The sequence below is a fragment of the Heptranchias perlo genome, chromosome 20 (assembly GCF_035084215.1).
Source record: "Heptranchias perlo isolate sHepPer1 chromosome 20, sHepPer1.hap1, whole genome shotgun sequence".
In the NCBI taxonomy this organism is placed as follows: domain Eukaryota; kingdom Metazoa; phylum Chordata; class Chondrichthyes; order Hexanchiformes; family Hexanchidae; genus Heptranchias; species Heptranchias perlo.
This window is the reverse complement of record NC_090344.1, coordinates 39,246,737-39,266,846: the sequence shown is the minus strand read 5'-3', so window position 1 is coordinate 39,266,846 and position 20,110 is coordinate 39,246,737. Positions and strand designations below refer to the sequence as shown.

Genomic DNA, 20,110 nt, shown 5'->3' with positions numbered 1-20,110 from the left:
TATAAAACAGGTTTGCGTTACACAGATTATTAAATACTTGAGTGAAGGGACACTCACTTAGTCAGACCCTGAAAACCATTTATTCAATCTGAATTTAGCTACTGTAATAGTCACATCAAGCCAGTGCTCCTGGCTTTGAAGTTCAACTTTGGCTTCAATTCAATGGAAATGGTATAAAATATGGGGAAGATAAGTCCCTGCCAAGCAATAACCTGGAAATACACGTGTGCAGTTTTCTCTCCTTCAAAGTAACCTTGTACACTCCATGCAATATGCGTACAACTTGGAAAGAGTCAAACAAAAAGGGCCCAACAAAGAAGTGTGCTCTCTCAACACACTCGTCCCTGGAGAGGGGAAAGAAGACGCAGTGGCAGCAGAACGAGGTGCATTGACTCGTCTCAATTTTTGAAACAAAAGATTCCATAAGCTTGTGACACTTGTCATTGGAGGTGAGGGTGGTGGGGGGTGAGGCAGGAGAAGGGGATCAGTTGGGCATTGAGACAGAGTCTGGGATTGTTATTAATCCTTGAAGACGATCCTGGAGAAACAGGAGGATTTAGCCATGGAGAGGAAGATGTAGTATTTCTTGACGTGATAAAGTCAAATCTGGTAATGGATGACCAGACTAATCGAGCTCCAGGTGCATGCAAGTCTGTGGGCTTTGTGGAGGTGGGAGTCAGAGACCGTGAGTGACTTGGAGGGGATGACAGCATCAAATGCAGAACCAAGGAAGCTATCGAGTAGCTCAAGAGTAGCAGTAATGTCACAGCAGATGAAGGACCAGTTGGGAAATCTTTTCTCAGGGGCAGAGGGTGAGGATAGTGAGGGGGAGGGGGGAGGGGGTTAGGCAGTGGTGGGCAGGGAAATGTAGATAATGAGATGATGAGAGAGACAAGGTAGCAATCAGAGATGGCCCTGTCAATTCAGCATGGACTAGGAATTGAATCTAGGAGCCTTAGGTCATATGGTTTAACGATACACTAGACTGTGCCTTAACCCACTCAACCAATAGGAGCACTCCCCAATGTTATGTCCAGGTAACAGAAGATGTAATGTGAAAAGCGAGGGGATGATTTTAACAGAAACTGCCCGGCGGGAAACTGAAGGGATCGGATCGGCAAGTCAATGGAAAGTAAATGGGCGGCCGATCCAATCCCGGGCGGTTTCGGTTAAAATTATCCCTGTGGATTCAGTTTGGGAGCTGGGAGGCGCAATTTAGAATTCTCGTTAATCTTAAAGGAATTTTCCATTGTGCTGGGGTGTTTAATGTGCTGGAATTCCAGACATGTGATAGGAGGAGATCACACAGGAAACTAAAAAGCATCGCCGGGAATTTCCTGCGAGCTTTTCCCGCTCCGAACCCTGCTTACATGCATAAGCAGGATCCCCACTGAGCTCCTGCCAGCTTCTTGACACAAGCCTAGACGGGTCACTGTACATAAGTTTTATCTATTGTCAATTTAAATAAATACTAGCTAATCTCTTGTGTCATTGCTCATGGAGTCTGGGGCTCGGGCATGACTGTGATGTTCAGATGCTAAGATGGAGCTGTTTTTAACCTGGCCTCATCTCTTAAGTCCATTACTTAGGTAATCCCCATGGCGAAGTGATGTGAGAAAGCACTACGCAAATGAAAGTATTTCCTTCGTTTTAGGTTGTATGAGTCAGTGGGTGCCCGGTGGAATGACAGATTGAGAACCAACACACTGCGTGACTGAGTGATGGGACACAGATTGGGCAGACTACTATAGATTATTGGTCTCTCATGGAGAGGTGAGGGGCAGAGACTGGATATTTCCCCACAGTGAGAGAATCAAAATGAGGGAGGGTTTGTCTTGGTCATAGAGTGGTACTGGAGGGGCCTGTACAGAGCAGGCAATCTACCCTCTCACCTGAGTATGGGTGCCACAGAAAATGGGTCATATTTTAATATTCTAGAGGACACCCTCCCCTCAAAAAAAACATTGCTGCTGAGGGAAAGAATCTTGAGCTTCTGGAACTCCTCAGGAACACTGCCCAAGACGAGTCAATTACAAAGACATAGTTATGCTGCAAGCCTGGTTTTAATTTCATTCAGTCTGAGACGGTGCTTGTGCACGGTGTCCTGATCCAGTGGATTTACAACAGCTTAGACCAAATTCAGCTCCTAAGCCAAACTTCATAGAAGATCCATTACCCCGCTGGATCTGTCCTGAATACGCTGGGTATCCCTGGCTATCTCAGCAGTGTAGCTTTTCCGAATTCTGAACTTACAGGTGCATTTGATGTTGCAGGTTGCAACAGCACCTTTGCAAGAACCATTCTTCAACTACCAGTAGCTTGACCTTTATCTATTTTCTTTCCAATTTTCTCCTCTCCTCTTGTCAAAGTGAGATAGCCCCGCACATATCAGGAATGGAATCTGGGACCTTATAGTCTGCACTGAATAGTACCTCACCAAGAGGATACAGTATCCATGGAGCCACTCAGACAAGCTTAGCTTGATAATGGTCTGTCTGAACACTGGCATTGCCCAGGGTACCAAGAACTCTGCATGGCTGCAGAAAATTCTGAAGAAAAAAAATCTCAACATACCTGTTAACCTCTTGTAGCACTGGCGCAGGACAAAGCAAATAGGTGTCTGCTACCACCAAGGGCTTCTGAGCTGGAAGAGAGAGAAAGACCCCTCTGAGTCCTTGTGAGAAATGCCACAGAATCATTTCAGAAACACACACACACACACACACACACTTTCTCTGGTGGCCAGAAGGTTCACCAGCCAGTAAACTGTTTACTTTGTTAAAATATTTTATTCAGTATCTTGCCACAAGAAAATACCATTTTACAAATTTTAGTTTGCATTTACTCCCTTGCAATTGTTGTACGATTCTTCTTCTGGAAAGAATCATATACTATATCTTTTTATTACTGAAAATCCACAATGTATTTTTCCTGCAATTATCATTCATTGCATGCTCTTGACATACTGGCAACAACCTGGTGAATGAGAGGCCAATTGGGCCACGCAGCTCACTGCATCCAGTGGATTAATCCTGCAGTTCTCTCAGCTTTTGCTCATCTTGTATTTCTTCACTTCTCAAAACATCCTGCTCTAAATGAATATCTTCACTTGCAATAAAAATCTGTTCTATTCTCTTCAAAAGAATCATCACTGCTGACGGTGACAATTTATTGCATCAATCAGCATCAATGTTTCTTCCACAGTGTCCAGGAACTTTCTTTATTTTGAAAATAACGCCTCAATTTTACAATTCTCATCCTTGTTTTCAAATCCCTCCATGGCCTCGCCCCTCCCTATCTCTGTAACCTCCTCCAGCTCTACAACCCTCCGAGATCTCTGCGCTCCTCCAATTCTGGCCTCTTGCGCATCCCCGATTTTCTCCTCTCCTCATCAAAAAGAGAGAGCCCCACACATATCAGGAATGGAATCTAGGACTTTATAGTCTGCACTGAATAGTACCTCACCAAGGCGATCCATGGAGCCACTCGGACAAGCTTAACTGTCTAGGCCCTAAGCTCTGGAGTTCCCTCCCTAACCCTCGCTACCTCCCTACCTTTCTCTCTTCTGCTTTAAGATGCTCCTTAAAACCTACCTCTTTGACCAAGCCTTTGGTCACCTGCCCTAATATCTCCTTATGTGGCTTGGAGTCTGATTATGCTCCTGTGAAGCACCTTGGCATGTTTTACTACTTTGAAGACGCTATATAAATTCAAGTTGTTGTTGAAGGGCTTCCCTTTTGGCTTCTAATCCCAACATTGCTGCAAATAACTTACTGTTCTCCTTTTCATCTACTCCAATTATTTTTCAATCTTGAGTCACATTTACTGTCGCACTCGCACCTCATTTCATCAATTTGCCCTGACAGCATAGCTTTCAAAATCCAGGGTTCATTAGTTGTCCTCCTCTGCATCTTTTCTGATGCATCAATGTTCCTTTGGAGGGATATTAGCCGGAAGTGAAGACAGTTGTCTGAATGATTTTGTACTATACTACACAGAGTTCATACCAGTTCCTTGTATTCCATCCTTCTGATGACACAGCCCAATCAGATAGCATATTGTGTTGCGTGGTATCACCCTGGTTTAAAACAGTGGATGATATTGCACAACACTACACACATTGTTAAGGAGGTACAAGTAACAGGCAAAATGGTCTTTCATCTTTAGGGACCTAGATTTGAATTCAGCCAAAATTAGCAGTTGACAGTCTCCTCTGTTGTTGTCTGCTACGGTCCTCTGTTAATTGACGTTTCAATCCCATTCCCAGTGGGTGCGAGCCCATAGAACAATCTGGCATTAGTTCAAAATCCCACATAGAGGCCACAGGGAGGCTAGTGTGGGAAATGGAAAACATCAGTCCTTTGCTGGATTGGAGGCACAATGTTGGTGCAGAGAGACTTTTACTTGGCACCTCCCTTACCTGGGAGTGCTTGAGGCCATTGCTGGCTGCCTGAAACTGGTCACGAGCTACCATCTCTCACACTGAGGAGCACAAAAATTCACTGGAAAAATACTTGAGCAGGAAGGTGGTTAAGGCTGATTGTCCACGAAAATGTCACCGGCTAGGTCAAACTTCAGTTCAGTCTTTAATTGACGTTAACACTTGTAATTTACTGATCAGAATCATCAATGCACAGCACAGGCTTTTAATAACCCTGAGACTGGAAAAAGGGTCTGCTTTAGATTATCACTCTGGCTCCATACATCGTGTATGCATTACAGCTTTTGGAATGCTCTCCTTCATTGAATGTGATTCCATCATTGGAAGAGCTTCAGGAGAAAGTGTTCATGAAACGCGAGGCCAGTTTCACTGGAATCTGAGCGAGAGTTCAGTTTACATTCTGCTGGACTGTTCTTGAGGGTTCTCAGGTGTCAAAGTCTTTAACTTTGTTTGAAACATTGCAATCCTCTTTGGCAAAGAACAACTTTTCCATAATGTTTTAACCCAGAGGCACCTTAGGGGGGCGTCACGAGAATCCTGGGTATGCAACCTGTAATTGCTCGAGATACGCTCCTTATGAGTGTTATCACTCCTACAGTTATTACACATCGATTATAAAGAATACCAGGTATCTTCCAGTGAACTTAGGACAATTTAGGCAATTTAATAGAATATTGGTCTTAAAGAGTAAATACAGCTCCCTCAATGACGTAGCACAGAGGTTTCTGCTGCCTCAAACGAATTGCACCCAGCAGCTCCGTATTTCCATGGCCGGTGATCCGGTGGTTAGGCTGGGATCGGACCTGCTGGTGCTCTCCGACAATGACCCCACCAGAGTGTTCAGATTTAGTGGGGAGAGGGGGGACCTCATTTGCATAGGGCAGATGGGCACAAGTGCCACTTTGAGCACATCTTTGGTGCCTGCTTGCCCCATGGTAGTGGACATTTGACCAGCTGGCTGCCCATGGGGTTATACAGGGCTCCCCTTTCCCCAACCCCCACCCCCCTCAACACTTGATTTGGAGAAGTTGGGCAAGAACATGGCAGATGCAGTATAACGTGGATAAATGTGAGGTTATCCACTTTGGTTGTAAAAACAGAAAGACAGATTATTATCTGAATGGTGATAGATTGGGAAAAGGGGAGGTGAACGAGACCTGGGTGTCCTTGTACACCAGTCGCTGAAAGCGAGCATTCAGGTACAGCAAGCAGTTAGGAAAGCGAATGGTATATTGGCCTTCATTGCAAGAGGATTTGAATACAGGAGCAGGAATGTCTTACTACAGTTATACAGGGCCTTGGTGAGACCACATCTGGAGTATTGTGTGCAGTTTTGGTCTCCTTATCTGAGGAGGGATGTCCTTGCCATGGAGGGAGTGCAACGAAGGTTTACCAGACTGATTCCTGGGATGGCAGGACTGACATATGAGGAGAGATTGGGTCGACTAGGCCTATATTCACTAGAGTTTAGAAGAATGAGAGGTGATCTCATCAAAACATATAAAATTCTAACAGGACTCGACAGACTAGATGTAGGGAGGATGTTCCCAATGGCTGGGGAGTCCAGAACCAGGGGTCACAGTCTCAGGATACGGGGTGTGCCATTTAGAACTGAGATGAGGAAAAATTTCTTCACTCAGAGGATGGTGAACCTGTGGAATTCTCTACCTCGGAAGGCAGTGGAGGCCAAGTCATTAGATATACTCAAGAAGGAGATAGATATATTTCTTAATGCTAAAGGGATCAAGGGATATGGGTACTGAGTTAGACGATCAGCCATGGTCTTTTTGAATGGCGGAGCAGGCCCAAAGGGCCGAATAGCCTACTCTTGCTCCTATTTCTATGTTTCTATATTTGCACTGCTCTGTTTGGCCCTCAAGCAAGATGCTCAGAAGTGGGAATTTTGGCTGAGGGAGTCCAGGTCCCTGGCCCTGCCTGCCATTCGCCTTGTAAGGGGCAAATGGAAGTTCCACCTTTGACAAGACAACCAGGAGACTCTCGGAAGCAGCAGACACCCAATGTACCCAGTGTTTGGAAGAGGGTTCTGCAGAAGTTACGGCAGCAGACCGGCAGAAGCCTCAAGGAATTTCAGGGTTTGCACCATCAGGAAAGGAGAAAATTTGGGGCGAAGGAGGAGAAACGGTGAATGTAAACTGCCAGTGTTAGATATCACCTGAGCCTCTTGATGTTACAATGCCTTGAGGGGTGTCTACTATAACTTGCATGTTGTTTGTTTTTAATTGGAGGGAAAACAAACAAAGTTGCATGAAATATTTGATGACAGTTGAGCCTTGTAAAGAGGTCACATGAGACACTTACTGAGGGTCATGGTTTCATTAATCTTGAAGCTGCAGAGAACTTTGTCCACACTACGTGCGTGGGAAAATCCATTACCCTTCACAACAACTTGAAACGTTTCTAAGAAACAGAAAACAGAAGTTAAAAAAGCAACGGTGACCAACAATCGAGTGATTCGACATCAGCCAGCGAGCCATCTGGCTGGGCTACCGAAGCCCCTTTGCCACCAGCACTATCAGTCCTTGGATCTCTCAGAACTGGGGGTCATATCTCTGAGGTTAGAAGTTAGAACATATCTTATAACTCTTTGTCCTTTTGGCTTTTGCTTGCAGACCAGCTTTTGCCTGCAGACCAATTGTAGTGGCTCTACTGACATCTCAGCTGAGATGAGCTAACTCAATACGGTCCGGGGATGGAACCTGGCATCTTCCTGGTTTGCAGGGCTTAGCTGTTCACTGAACAAACTCACTGAAGCAATACACAGTTGCTTTGTATTCTTTGGAATCCACCACCCACCCAATGGTCTCATGTTGGGGTTTCTTAAAACATGAAAGATAGCCCTAACAATTTCCTTTTCAAATGCTGAGAAGTTATGAATCCCTAATTGAAACCAAGTTTTTGCAAATCTATCCTTCCACATATTGTTCTTCTCGCTCTGTTTTCAATTGACATTTGCACTAGTTTGAACAGAGAATAGGAGGAGCATGGGTATGATTCAGTTCATGACATTATTCCTGGAAAAGTCCTCTTAGAATGAGGGTGGGAGGGAACAGCAACGTAATTGGTTTACAAGATTGGACAATGCATGTTAATGATTTGAATGCTTTGGAACATCAATGTTTCAATTAGGAATTTCTGTGTAAATGTTTTCAATGAATAATAAAAGATCAGGGGTCATCCATCACAATGAATGCACGGCTGTATGAGCATCCACTGTACTTATGAGCTGTGTGATAATCTGTGAAAATAAACGGTCCTATATCCGAAAATATGTGGCAATCGCACAGCCAGTGATTTCAGAACAGTTTCAATGAGGTTGCTGGTTTTGCCCACAAAATCTGATTTCTGGTCAGTCAAATTGTTGGGTTACTGCCTGGAACAGGAAGGTATAATAAAAGAGATGCTGAATATTGTTGTATAAGCTACAAACCCTCACTTCCCAGGCTAGTTACAAAATGGTAATTGTACATGAAAGAGCAATGCAGAACAAGAGCCTATGGTTCTGGCAACACAGTGTCCTTGGAACATAGAGTGCATAATCTAAGATGACACACCAATGTAGTACTGACACTGTAAATGGTTCCCTCTCCATGGGTACTGTCCCTCTCCCTTTCAAAACCACTGTCATCACTCACCCCCCTCCTTAAAGTACCCACCTTCGACCCCTCTGGCCTTGCAAACTACTGCCAGATCTCCAATCTCCCTTTCTTCTCAAGTCCTTGAACATGTTGTCACCTCCAAATCTACAGCCATCTTTCTCACAACTCTGTGATTAAATCTCTCCAATCAGGTTTCTGTCCCTGCCATAGCACTGAAACAGCTATAACCAAAGTCACAAATGATAACTCCTGTGAGTGTGACCATGGTGCAATATCCCCCTCCCCTTTTTCCTTGCAGCCTTTGACATGGTTGACCATAGCATCTTACTCCAACATCTCTCCTCCACTGTCCAGCTCAGTGTGACTGCCCTATCCTGGTTCCACTCAAAACTATCAGACCGTAGCGAGAGAAACTCCAGCAATGGCCCCTCTTCCACCTCCGCATCATTACTTCCAGAGTCCCCCAAGGATCTAACATTGGCCCACTTCTTTTCCTCATCTACATCCTGTGACATCACCAACAGACAAGGGATCATCTTACACAGATAAGCTGATGACACCCAGTTCTACCTCTCCACCACCCATCTTGATTCCTCCACTGCCTCTGTATTATCAAACTGCTTGAAAACATCCAGTTTTGGATGAGCCAGGGTTTCTTCCAGTATTGGGAAGATCAAAGCCACCTTCAGTCCTTCTACCAACTCCAAACATTGGCCACCAACTCCATCCCTTTCCCTGGCCACTGTTTCAGGCTGAAATAAGTATTCCCAACCGTGGCGTCCTATTCGACCCTGAGCTGAGCTTCCAAGACCATATTCTCGCATCAGAAAGACCGTCTACTTCCATCTCTGTAACATTGCCTGTCTCTGGCCCTGTCTCAGCCCATCTGCTGCTGAAATCCTCATCCATGCCTTTGTCACCTCTAGGCTCGACTGTTCCAATGCTCTACTGGATGGCCTCCCATGCTCCACCCTTTTGTAAACGTCAGCTCTGCTGCCCATATCCTATCCCACACCAAGTCCCACTAACCCATCACCTCTGTCCTTGCCTCCCAGTCCACCACACCTCAAATTAAAATTCTCATCCTTGTGTTTAAATCAGTTTGTGTCCTAACCCCTCCCTATCTCTGTAACCTCAAAACTTACAGCACCCAAACTCTCCATTCCTTTGGCCTCTTTTGCATCCCCCTTCACCCCACCATTGCTGGCTGTGCCTTCAACCATCACAGCCCCACAATCTGGAATTCCGTCCCTAAACCTTTCCCACTCTCCACCCTCTCTCCTCCTTTAAGACCCTCCTAAAAAACACCTCTGACCAAGCTTTTGGTTACCCCTTCTAATGTATTTTTCTGTGACTTACTGTCCATTTTTTTAAATTACACTTCTGTGAAGCGCCTCGGGGCATTTATGCATGTTGAAGACACTATGTAAATGCAAATTGTTGTTATTGAGGGAGTGCTGCAGTATTGGAGGTGCTGCTGTTCAGATGAGATCTTAGATTAGGTCTACGTGTTCCAATGGTTTAGTTGGATATTAAAGAACACATGGTACCAGTAGAAGATGAGAAGGGAATTCGACTGATATCCTGGCCATCATTTCTCCTTTGATCAATACCACCAATAAAACAGATTAACTGCTCAATGGTCTCACTGCTGACTGTGGGATCCTGCTGTGTTCAAAACAACTGCTACATTTGTCTACCAAGCAAGAGTGACTGCACTTCAAAGTAATTAACTGAACATGAACTGCTTTGAGATGTTTCAGGGATTTGATTAGGAGCTATACAAATGCAAGTCTTTTTCTTTCTGTCAAATGATATTGTGAAATAAACATTGTGACAATCATTCCATTTTTGGTGTGATATTGAGCAATATGGATCAGGAAGGGTCCAGGTTTGATCCCTGGGAGTGCTATAATTGGCCTCAGAGCCCCTAAATTAGAGAGGGAAAAAGATGCTAGCAACTCTGCTCCTAGCACAGATGGCGAGTGCAGGTTGGAAAATAGTCCCATCTCCACCGTTTTAGCTCACACGTGAAGGATGACCACATAATGAGGTACTGGAAGGCTGTTAGTGGCTGTGCAACAGCATCCTAACATAAGTCAGCACCTTCAGGAGAAAGATTGGGCCGAGCAGCTGCTCGTCATTGCTTCCCACGACAATAGGACACGTGAGTGATGCTATTTCTTGATCCGGGGACACATTCTGCCTTGAATTACCTTATCATATTGTGATATTTCAAACAGACAAAAAAATTGGTCAAACACACTTCAATAAAGCCAGTGCCCCTTTTAAATTTCTACGTCAGTTGTTTCAACTGCATTAAACACCAGCAGGTTCAACTTGGTCTGTACTATTTTTGTGCACTGGTAAATGCATTCACATTAAATTCTTGCCTGTGTTCATTTAACACAGTCATGAACTCACATAAAAACAAACAGGTCAATGAACGTTAGGGACAGAGCACTGGGAACTTTGGCTGATTTTTCTCCCTCTTTAACTTCAGGGCTCTGCGGCCACTGAAGGGCTGGAAGGATTTGAAGATGTAAATAATAGAGTAAAAGGAAACAATTTTGTTCAAAGCTACAGGGAAAACGCCTGGGATACTATCTCATCAAAAACAAGAGAACAAGTTGATGAGGCACTCATTTCATTTAAACTTTAAAATAGTGCATTAAGTGCCAAAGTTCTAAAGAAAGAACTTATGTTGTCATGACAAAAATCCACTGCCCTAAGCACATTTTACAGTTAATCCCACAAGTAAAGCTGGAAGTGCTCCATTTTATTCAATGCCACAGAATAATTCCATCCCAGGCATGACTTCAACTCTCTGACATACTGGCTATACTGACAACCAAAATTGTGTCAGTGAGTGAAAATTCACAGGGAGACTCCCTTTGGTAATCATTGACAGGTTATATACCAGGTTTACTGATATCGTTGCATAATTCTATGGTTTTTAAAGTAACCTTTTTAATGAGGACCACAATCCCAACCAATATCTTGCTTGAGGGCCGCACTTAGGAATCTGCAGCACACTTCACCAAGGTCTGATGGAACCTGTGGGTACCTCTCCCATAACGAACTCCTGATTTTAATCATGCCACTATAGGCATTTTGCAATTGGAGGGTGGGTATCTCCCGACACGAGGAGAGAGAAAAATACCACTGGACCAATAGTTCCATTGTATAATTTGATATTAATTGGGCCTCTTCACCCACCATGAAGTGTGGCTTGCTTTCTTTTGCAGGAGAGTAAGAAAAGGAAGAAGGAACAGTACTGAAACTGAGCTCAGGTAACCCAGGCCCGGCTGCCTCTGGTACTGTCCCTAAATGGCTATTGTTCACGTGAGCCTTGATAGTCGGTGCTGGCAGGCTACATAACGGTGGATAACCTCACAGTTGAGCTTGGTTCCATCCACAAGTTCAACGTCCATTCTTGTGCATTTCCAGCAACAGCAGGAACCCTAGCTTATTCCCACTCCCCAGCATGGAGTGTGCTGAGGGCAACTGTAGTGGCTCCCAGCTAACTCCACACAGACGTTGAGCCTGGACCATTGTTGTCTGGCTCGTTATGACACCAGCACTTACGAAATGAGCTATCAGTGAAGTTCAATTTTCCAGACCCACTGTAAACATTTCGCTCCAGAAAATCTACTACCTGATACCTGCACTTTCACAACATGCTAAGCAACAGAATATAATGATCTTCCAGTAACACATTCTCAACTCGGGCTCCGAATTGTCCTTTTCTGAATGACACTGTTTCGAAACAACTGAGTGGGCATCACAGGGGCAAGATTTGCTCCAGCTGTTGTGTGTTGAGCTCAACAAGAACAGCCACAATCTTAGAATCATAGAATCGTTACAGCACAGAATGAGGACATTTGGCCCATCAAGCCTGTGCCGGCTCTTTGTAAGAGCAGTCCAGTTAGTCCCATTCCCCTGCTCTTTCCCCGTAGCCCTGCAAACTTTTTCCCTTCAAATATTTATCCAATTCCTTTTGAAAGCAACGACTGAATCTGCCTCCAACACCCTTTCAGGCAATGCATTCCAGATCATAATTACTCGCTGCGTAAAAAAGTTTTTTCCTCACGTCGCCTTTGGTTCTTTTGCCAATCATCTTAAATCTCTGTCCTCTTGTTCTCGACCCTTCCTCCAATGGGAACAGTTTCTCTTTATTTACTTTATCTAAACCTGTCATGATTTTGAACACTTCTATCAAATCTCCTCTTAATCTTCTCTGCTCCAAGGAGAACAACCCCAGCTTCTCCAGTTTATCCACGTAACTGAAGTCCCTCATCCCTGGAACCATTCTAGTAAATCTTTTCTGCACCCTCTTTAAAGCCTTCACATCCTTCCTAAAGTGCAGTGCCCAGAATTGGACACAATACTTCAGTTGTGGCCGAACCAGTGTTTTACAAAGGTTCAACATAACTTCTTCGCTTTTGTACTCTATGCCTCTATTTATAAAGCCCAGGATCCTGAATGCTTTTTTAACCGCTTTCTCAGCCTGTCCTGCCGCCTTCAAAGATTTGTGCATACATACCCCCCCGGTCTCTCTGCGCTTGCACCCCCTTTAGAATTGTACCATTTAGTTTATATTGCCTCTCCTTGTTCTTCTTGCCAAAATGTATCACTTCGCACTTCTCTGCATTAAATTTCACCTGCCATGTGTCCGCCCATTCCACCAGCCTGTCCATGTCTGCCTGAAGTCTATCACTATCCTCCTCACTGTTCACTACACTTCCAAGTTTTGTGTCAACTGCAAATTTTGAAATTGTGCCCTGTACACCCAAGTCTAAGTCATTAGTATATACCAAGAAAAGCAGTGGTCCTAGTACTGACCTCTGGGGAACAACACTGTACATCTTCCTCCAGTCTGATAAATAACCATTCACCACTATTGTCCATTTCCTGTCACTAAGCCAATTTCGTATCCATGAAATGGATACTGCTCCATGACCTTCAACTTTGCTGACAAGCCTATTATGTGGCACTTTATCAAATGCCTTTTGAAAGTCCATATACACAACATTAACCGCATTGCCCTCATCAACCCTCCCTGTTACCTCATCAAAAAACTCTATCAAGTTAGTTAAACACGATTTGCCTTTAACAAATCCATGCTGGCTTTCCTTTATTAATCCAAGTGACTATTAATTTTGTCACAGATTATCATTTCTAAAAGCTTCCCCACCACTGAGGTTAAACTGACTGGCCTGTAGTTGCTGGGTTTATCCTTACACTCTTTTTTTGAATGAGGGTGTAAAATTTGGAATTCTCCAGTCCTCTGGCACTACCTGCATATCTAAGGAGGATTGGAAGATTATGTCCAGCACCTCTGCAATTTCCACCCTTACTTCCCTCAGCAACCTAGGATGCATCCCATCTGGACTGGGTGACTTATCTACTTTAAGCATAGCCAACCTTCCTAGTACCTCCTCTTTATCAATTGTTACCCCATCCAATATCTCAACGACCTCCCCTTACTAGAAATAGTGAGCAGAAGAGACTTTCATAGATGTTCTTGCCACGTCACAACACATAGTAGCCAGAGCAAGTCTTCCCTCCATGTCACGATAACCCTGCAACTGATTCATAGAATGAAGAACCTGGCAGCAGGAAATGAGCTTGAAAGGATTAAGGATTGGTGACAAACTTTATCCCAACTCCTAAGAATATAAACTTTCTTGCATTATAAAAATGTAGGAAAAAAGAAAAGCTGCCAGGCTGCATGCTTTTATTGGACTGGATTCAATGACCCTGAGAAAGCATAATATTAAGTGCATTTGGTGTTGGCCTCAAGTACTTACCTCCAGCACAGATGCTTGATGGCTCAGCTGCTAGAATCTCAATACAAGACTTCTTCAGGATCTAGTCATTGGGGAGAAAGAAGCAACAATCAGCAATATTGCAATGCTTTCCACTCCATAGCCTGAACTGGGGAGGTGCAATTACTCCTAAGCATTACCATGTGCAGATCTAATGACTTAGGAGAAAAATAGCATATTTTTAAAAAAGATGTGAATTCTCCAGAATGTTAGAGTTCCAAAGATTTCAGATTTAGTCTTTGGGAAAAGAAAAGCAGAAAAGATTGTTAGTGGCCAAATTAAATGATGATAAAAACAATGGACAGGTTCAGAGCCATGGGCAAGTACTGGGGGAAGTAAACGATAGCTGTATTTATGTTGGCCATGCAGGGGTTTGTGCATTACCAATTCCTGATGCACGGGGTCCGTGCGCCTGTCAGCAACCCTGATTTAAATCTGGCACATTTACTGAGACTGCCTGCCAGGAAAATCTGGTAAATAAATAGGTCTTTCACACAGCCAGTGTTAGTGAAGCAGGAAAGTTTGCATTGGGGTTTGCGCCCAGTGCACAAGGCCCTCACATCAGGACACAGCACTGCAAACGCCCCTATAAGGCCAGTGTAAAAGCAGTGTTTGAGTTGTTGCTTTAGGTACCAGTACTCAAGAACCAGTGGGTTCTTGAACTCTTGACATCCACCTCCTGCCATTGCTGTGCTGATAGAACTTGGATAACAAGGGGCAGGGTGGCTTTCATTGGACAAGCTCTCTTGAGCGAATCACTTGTAGGACAGCCTTCGAGGGAAAAACTGGGATAACTGGGTTGCAACACTGAAACTGACTACACTTCTGTTCCAGGCATTGCGCTGTTCCAGTACCATTACCAAATATTAAGAAAATATGTTGGTTTGCGACCTGAGATGTTTGTGGATGGAGAAGGTGTATTAACAGCAGAAAGCAGGAAGATGTATTGTTCACGAGCCGGAAGTATTTATTTCATTCACGTTGCCTCACCTAAATGCTTGACAACCTCTAAAGGTGGGCATTGCTGAGACTGTCCCTTGTGTGGTGTGTGCAACATGGCATGTGGCCTGGGCAGCACTAAGTAATGAATTGCTTTCCTTCATAAACTTGTCCTAATTGTTCCCTTGGAACGGTGCAACGGAAAAGTGAAGCATACCATTCCCTGGGTTAAGGGTGCTGCGTTTGGAGCTGAGGGCTCCCGGTGAGGAGCAGCACTTTCAAGGAGCACTGCTCAAGATACAGCTAGAGCCCGATTTTGCCACCTATTACTTTAAATGGGTAGAAGATCATGGGCTGCAAACCTGTGATTTCATTACCAGCGCTCCCCGTGAGCATCGGTCTGGGAATCAGTCCTTATTATACAAATGACTGCATGTTTTGCTGCAATTTGTGCCATTGTGTTGCAGTGCTGGGCAAATACTACTTTTTGATAAAGAGTTGAATGGTGTCAAAACCCCGACCCCCCACCTCCAGAACTAAAGCTAATGTCAAGTTTGCTGTACTTGATTAGCTGTAGGGCGGCTACAGGGTGATATCCGGAACACCAACACCACAGACAGTCCTCCATGGTCACAGAATCATAAAATCATAGAAATTTACGGCACAGAAGGAGGCCATTCGGCCCATCATGTCTGTGCCGGCTGAAAAAGAGATATCCAGCTTAATCCCAACTTCCAGCACTTGGTCCATAGCCTTGTAGGTTAGGGCACTTCAAGTGCATATCCAAGTACTTTTCAAATGCGATGAGGGTTTCTGCCTCTACCACCCTTTCAGACAGTGAGTTCCAGACTCCTGCCACCAGGGTGAAAAGAAATTTTCCTCAGCTCCCCTTTAAACCTTCTACCAATTACTTTAAATCTATGCCCCCTGGTTATTGACCTCTCTGCTAAGGGGAAATAGGTCCTCCCTATCCACTCTATTTAGGCCCCTCATAATTTTATATACCTCAATTAAATCTCCCCTCAGCCTCCTCTGTTTCAAATAAAACAACCCCAGCCTATCCAATCCTTCCTGATAGCTAAAATTCTCCAGTCCTAGCAACATCCTCGTGAATCTCCTCTGTACCCTCTCTCGTGCAATCATATCTTTCCTGTAATGTGGTGACCAGAATTGGCCTAACTAGTGTTTTATACAGTTCTAGCATAACCTCCCTGCTCTTACAGTCTAAGCCTCGGCTAATAAAGGAAAGTATCCCGTATGCCGCCTTAACCATCTTATCTACCTGTCCTGCTACCTTCAGGGATCTGTGAACATGCACTCCAAGGTCCCTTTGTTCCTCTACATCCATCAGTATCCTCCCATTTATTGTGTACTCCCTTGCCTTGTTTGCCCTCCCCAAATGCATTGCTACACACTTTTCTGCCCACCTGACCAGTCCACTGATATCCTTCTGCAGTCTACAGCTTTCCTCCTCACTATCAACCACACAGCCAATTTTTGTATCATCTCTAAACTTCTTAATCATGCCCCTTACATTTAAGTCTAAATCATTAGTATATATCACAAAAAGCAAAAGACCTAGTACTGAGCCCTGCGAAACGCCACTGGAAACAGCCTTCCAGTCACAAAAACACCCGTCGACCATTAAAATCTGTCATGCCAAGAAGGTACAAGTTGCTGCAGCTCCGCCTTAACATTCTGTCCTAATCTAAAAATCCCACATGGAATATCAATAGCAAAGCTTCCCACTTCACTCCTCCTTCCTGTGGACCTCTCTGTCAGGCAGCGTTGTGACCTGGAACTCTGTCCATTCCAATCCAGGGATAACATTCAGGGCATGAGGGCACTGGATCACCATTATGAGGAGCAAGATTAGGATAAACGGCCAGGACCATACCGAGCGTGGTAGGCAGATGAAGCGAGTTGCCAGGAAGGGTGGTTGAAATAAGGACATTGAATTCATTAAGAAACTGTAATGGGAAGATGGGAAGATTGCTGGTATGGAAGGATGAGATCAAAAGGATTGGAAAACCTTCTTCATTCAATCCTGTTGGACAGTACATGAGGCAATGTAAAAGCTCTGGATTTGCCCTTGGCACACTTTGTTCTCTCAGAAACCACCACACTGAAATGTGTGCGACATCTGTTTTTTGTCACAATCTTCTGTTGCTGCATCCTGTTCTCCCAGCAAATATAGAAAATGATCCAACTGGAAAATGCTGTCCATGACGGAACTGAGACTTATGGACCAATGAGTTCCAGCCTGTGCGGAGCTGGGAGGCTGCAACAGGCCTCAGCACCCTTGGGTAATCCCGGGTTCCTGGCTCCTGATTGGTATTCACTGGCCCCTGTTGGAAAGTGCATGTGCATGGACGTCAAGTGAGGACAGGATCAGGCTTCGTGTAACCCCGTGACACCGAGTCTGCTCACACCCATTTGGGCAAGGTGCTGAGGGGCAGCCGGCATCTGGGCAGCTGAACCCCAACAAGGGACAGCAAGATTCAACAGTACTTTTCACCGCCCCGTAACTCTCAGCATGACTACAAACAGCAGCCCACTATCCTAAAGGTGAGTGCAAATGGGGGTTGCCCTGGTCACATTATATATTATACTTTCATTTAAAAAAAATCAAATAAAAATTGCAATTTCAAATCACTCTGATCGTACAGCTCTGCAGAAGAGTGTGTTGTGCTCTAACTGACTGGAACTGATCTCACGGTGCCAGCACTGTTCTGGCGCTCTGCGTGCCACAACACCAATGAATTTCCAATAACGCGAGATCACCTCACAAAATATTTTTCTGGCGTTCTCAGTGCATCACGAGTGACAAACCGGGAGTGCCGAGTCTGCAACTTCCGGTGCCAGCAGTCAATGAAGGGCTGCTGACTGCATGTTCAGTGCTGGGAGGTGTCCTGGGGAGAGGGACTGGTAGCAGTATGTCAGGGGGGAGGACGGTGTGGTGGGGGGGGGGGTTCAGGCACAGGAGGGCTGCTCAGCCACTTTGTCATGTTATGGAGAGGCCCCCTAATTTGAATATATTTCACAACCCTCCCCTCCACAATTTACATTGAAAGCCTCAGACCATCACGCCCGGTTACGTAGGCCACCCAACATAACATTATTGATGGCACTATGCCAAAGGACTCTTGAACACCAAAAGGTGTCTATTTTTTTGTGTGTGTGTGTGTGTGTGTGTGCGTGTGTGTGCACACGCGCACACATACACTCAATTGCTGAAAAAAGGCCCACCACCACCTTCTGTGGGCAACCAGGGATGGCAATAAATGCGGCCTTGCCAATGTCACCCGCATCCTGTGAACAAATTGAAGTAACTTTCTTCTTGATGCTTGGACAGATGTGTCAGCAATGTGTTGTTTGGCATCATCCTGATTTGTGACTGAATTCCTAATTCTTGCAGACTTGGCTCTTCCTGTTCTGTTCACAGGTTTGTGTGGCATAGCATTAAGGCAGCTGCATACTCTTTAGGATTTTGGCAAGTCCTTATTCCAACCAAGGGATTGTAATGGCCCAGGAAAATTGGTAAATATTTTTACTTCGAATATTTCAAAATGTAGGAAGCTATTAAAATCATGTTCTGGGAAAAATACATTTCAAGCATTCCCACAGATTTTCTTAAAACTTTTAACTACTCATTTGCATATGAGAAATGCCAGTGAATTCGGTGTTAAAAATCCAAAGAACAGTTGGCCCAGACAAAGGAGAGGGTCTGAAGCTTACAACGAGGCCAGGGGTCAATTTGAGACGTATTGTTGGCACATAATTGCCGCAGGGAAGCGGGCTATCCTGCTACTGATTCGCACCCCTTTCTCAGTACCATAATCATTGATTTTCGGAAAGGAGGAAGCCTACTTGGCTGAGCTTAATGAAGGAGCAAAGGGATTTGGGTGTTCATGTACACAAATCACTAAAAGCTAGTGTATAGGTACAAAAAGTAATCAAAAAGGCTAATGGAATGTTGGCCTTTATCTCAAGGGGGTTGGAACACAAAGTGGGGGGAAGTGATGATTCGGTTGTACAGCGCCTTGGTCAGACCCCATCTGGAGTACTGCGTTCAATTTTGGGCACTGCCTCTCTGGAAAGATATATTGGCCTTGGAGGGGTTACAGTGCTGATTCATCAGAATGATATCGGGGCTTAAAGGGTTAAATTATGAGGGCAGGTTCCATAAACGTGGCTTGTGTTCCCTTGAGTTTAGAAGGTTGAGGGGTGTTCTAATCAAGGTCTTCAAAACGATCAGGGGTTCAATCGTGTAAATACAGAGAAATCTCTGTTGGGGGAATTCGGAACATGGGGGCACAATCTTAAAATTAGAGCTAGGCCATTTAGGAGTGAAACCAGGAAGCACTTTTTCACACAGAGGGTGGCGGAAATCTGGAAGTCTTTTCCCCAAAAGGCTGCGGATGCTGGGTCAATTGAAATTTTCAAAACTGAGATTGATAGAATTTGGTTAGATAGGAGCATCAACTGATATGGAGCAAAGGTGGGTAAATGGAGTTGAGGTACAGATCAGCCATGATCAAACAGAATGGTGGAACAGGTTTGAAGGGATGAATGGCCTCTTCTGTTCCTACAAGGCACTAAAAAGCTGCATTTGCAATTTGCAGAAATACACAAGATAATTGGAATGGGTTTAAAGAAAATCCTCTCTTACTGAATAACCTAGGTGAAGGTTCAGTTCCATAGTTAGGGCATCACTGTGGTGGAAAAGACTAGGAGAGAAAATGAGGTACATCTCTGGATGAGCGAAGTACTGATAAGGGAAGTCCTATAGTCACAGGAATGAATGAGTTAGAGTAGGAGACCTTGTGAAGTGCCTTGATTTCAACATCGTGAGGAATCAGTTACCACCTGAAACAAAACAGAAAATGATGGAAACAGTCATAGTGTCAGGTAGCTTCCATGGGGAGAACAGACAAGTTAATGTTTCAGGTATGGATGTTAACTGGTCTGTTCTCCATACAGTTGCTGCCTGACTAAATTTTCTGTTTTTGTTTCAGATTTCCAGCATCTGCAGGATTTAGTTTTTATTAATGAAGAAAATCTAACTGTTTGAAGATGCTTGTTACATGGTTCACAAATATCTTCGATTGAGTTTAACCCCAGCATTGTGTGGCCTAGCTACGCTGATAACCTGTGATAACACAGTAACCAGAGGGTTCAGCACACAATTCAATCTACGTAATTGTATCCGTTGACCAAGAAATAAGTAAGTTTCCAAGAATCTGTTCCATGTAGTTGGGTGGGCCTGGTTTATAGAGGCA

General features: G+C 44.4%; 1 protein-coding gene across 1 annotated transcript in view; it reads right to left on the bottom strand.

Annotated features, from left to right (window-relative positions):
• The window catches only part of LOC137335729 (anthrax toxin receptor 1-like), a 147,749-nt gene that overhangs the window by 79,213 nt on the left and 48,426 nt on the right, over positions 1 to 20,110 (bottom strand). Inside the window, exons 9-11 of the mRNA XM_068001045.1 lie at positions 13,872 to 13,932; positions 6,761 to 6,859; positions 2,575 to 2,644 (exon numbers count right to left, since the gene is read on the bottom strand). Of these exons, the coding sequence (XP_067857146.1) occupies positions 2,575 to 2,644; positions 6,761 to 6,859; positions 13,872 to 13,932 (230 nt within the window). The remainder of the gene's footprint in view (positions 1 to 2,574; positions 2,645 to 6,760; positions 6,860 to 13,871; positions 13,933 to 20,110) is intronic.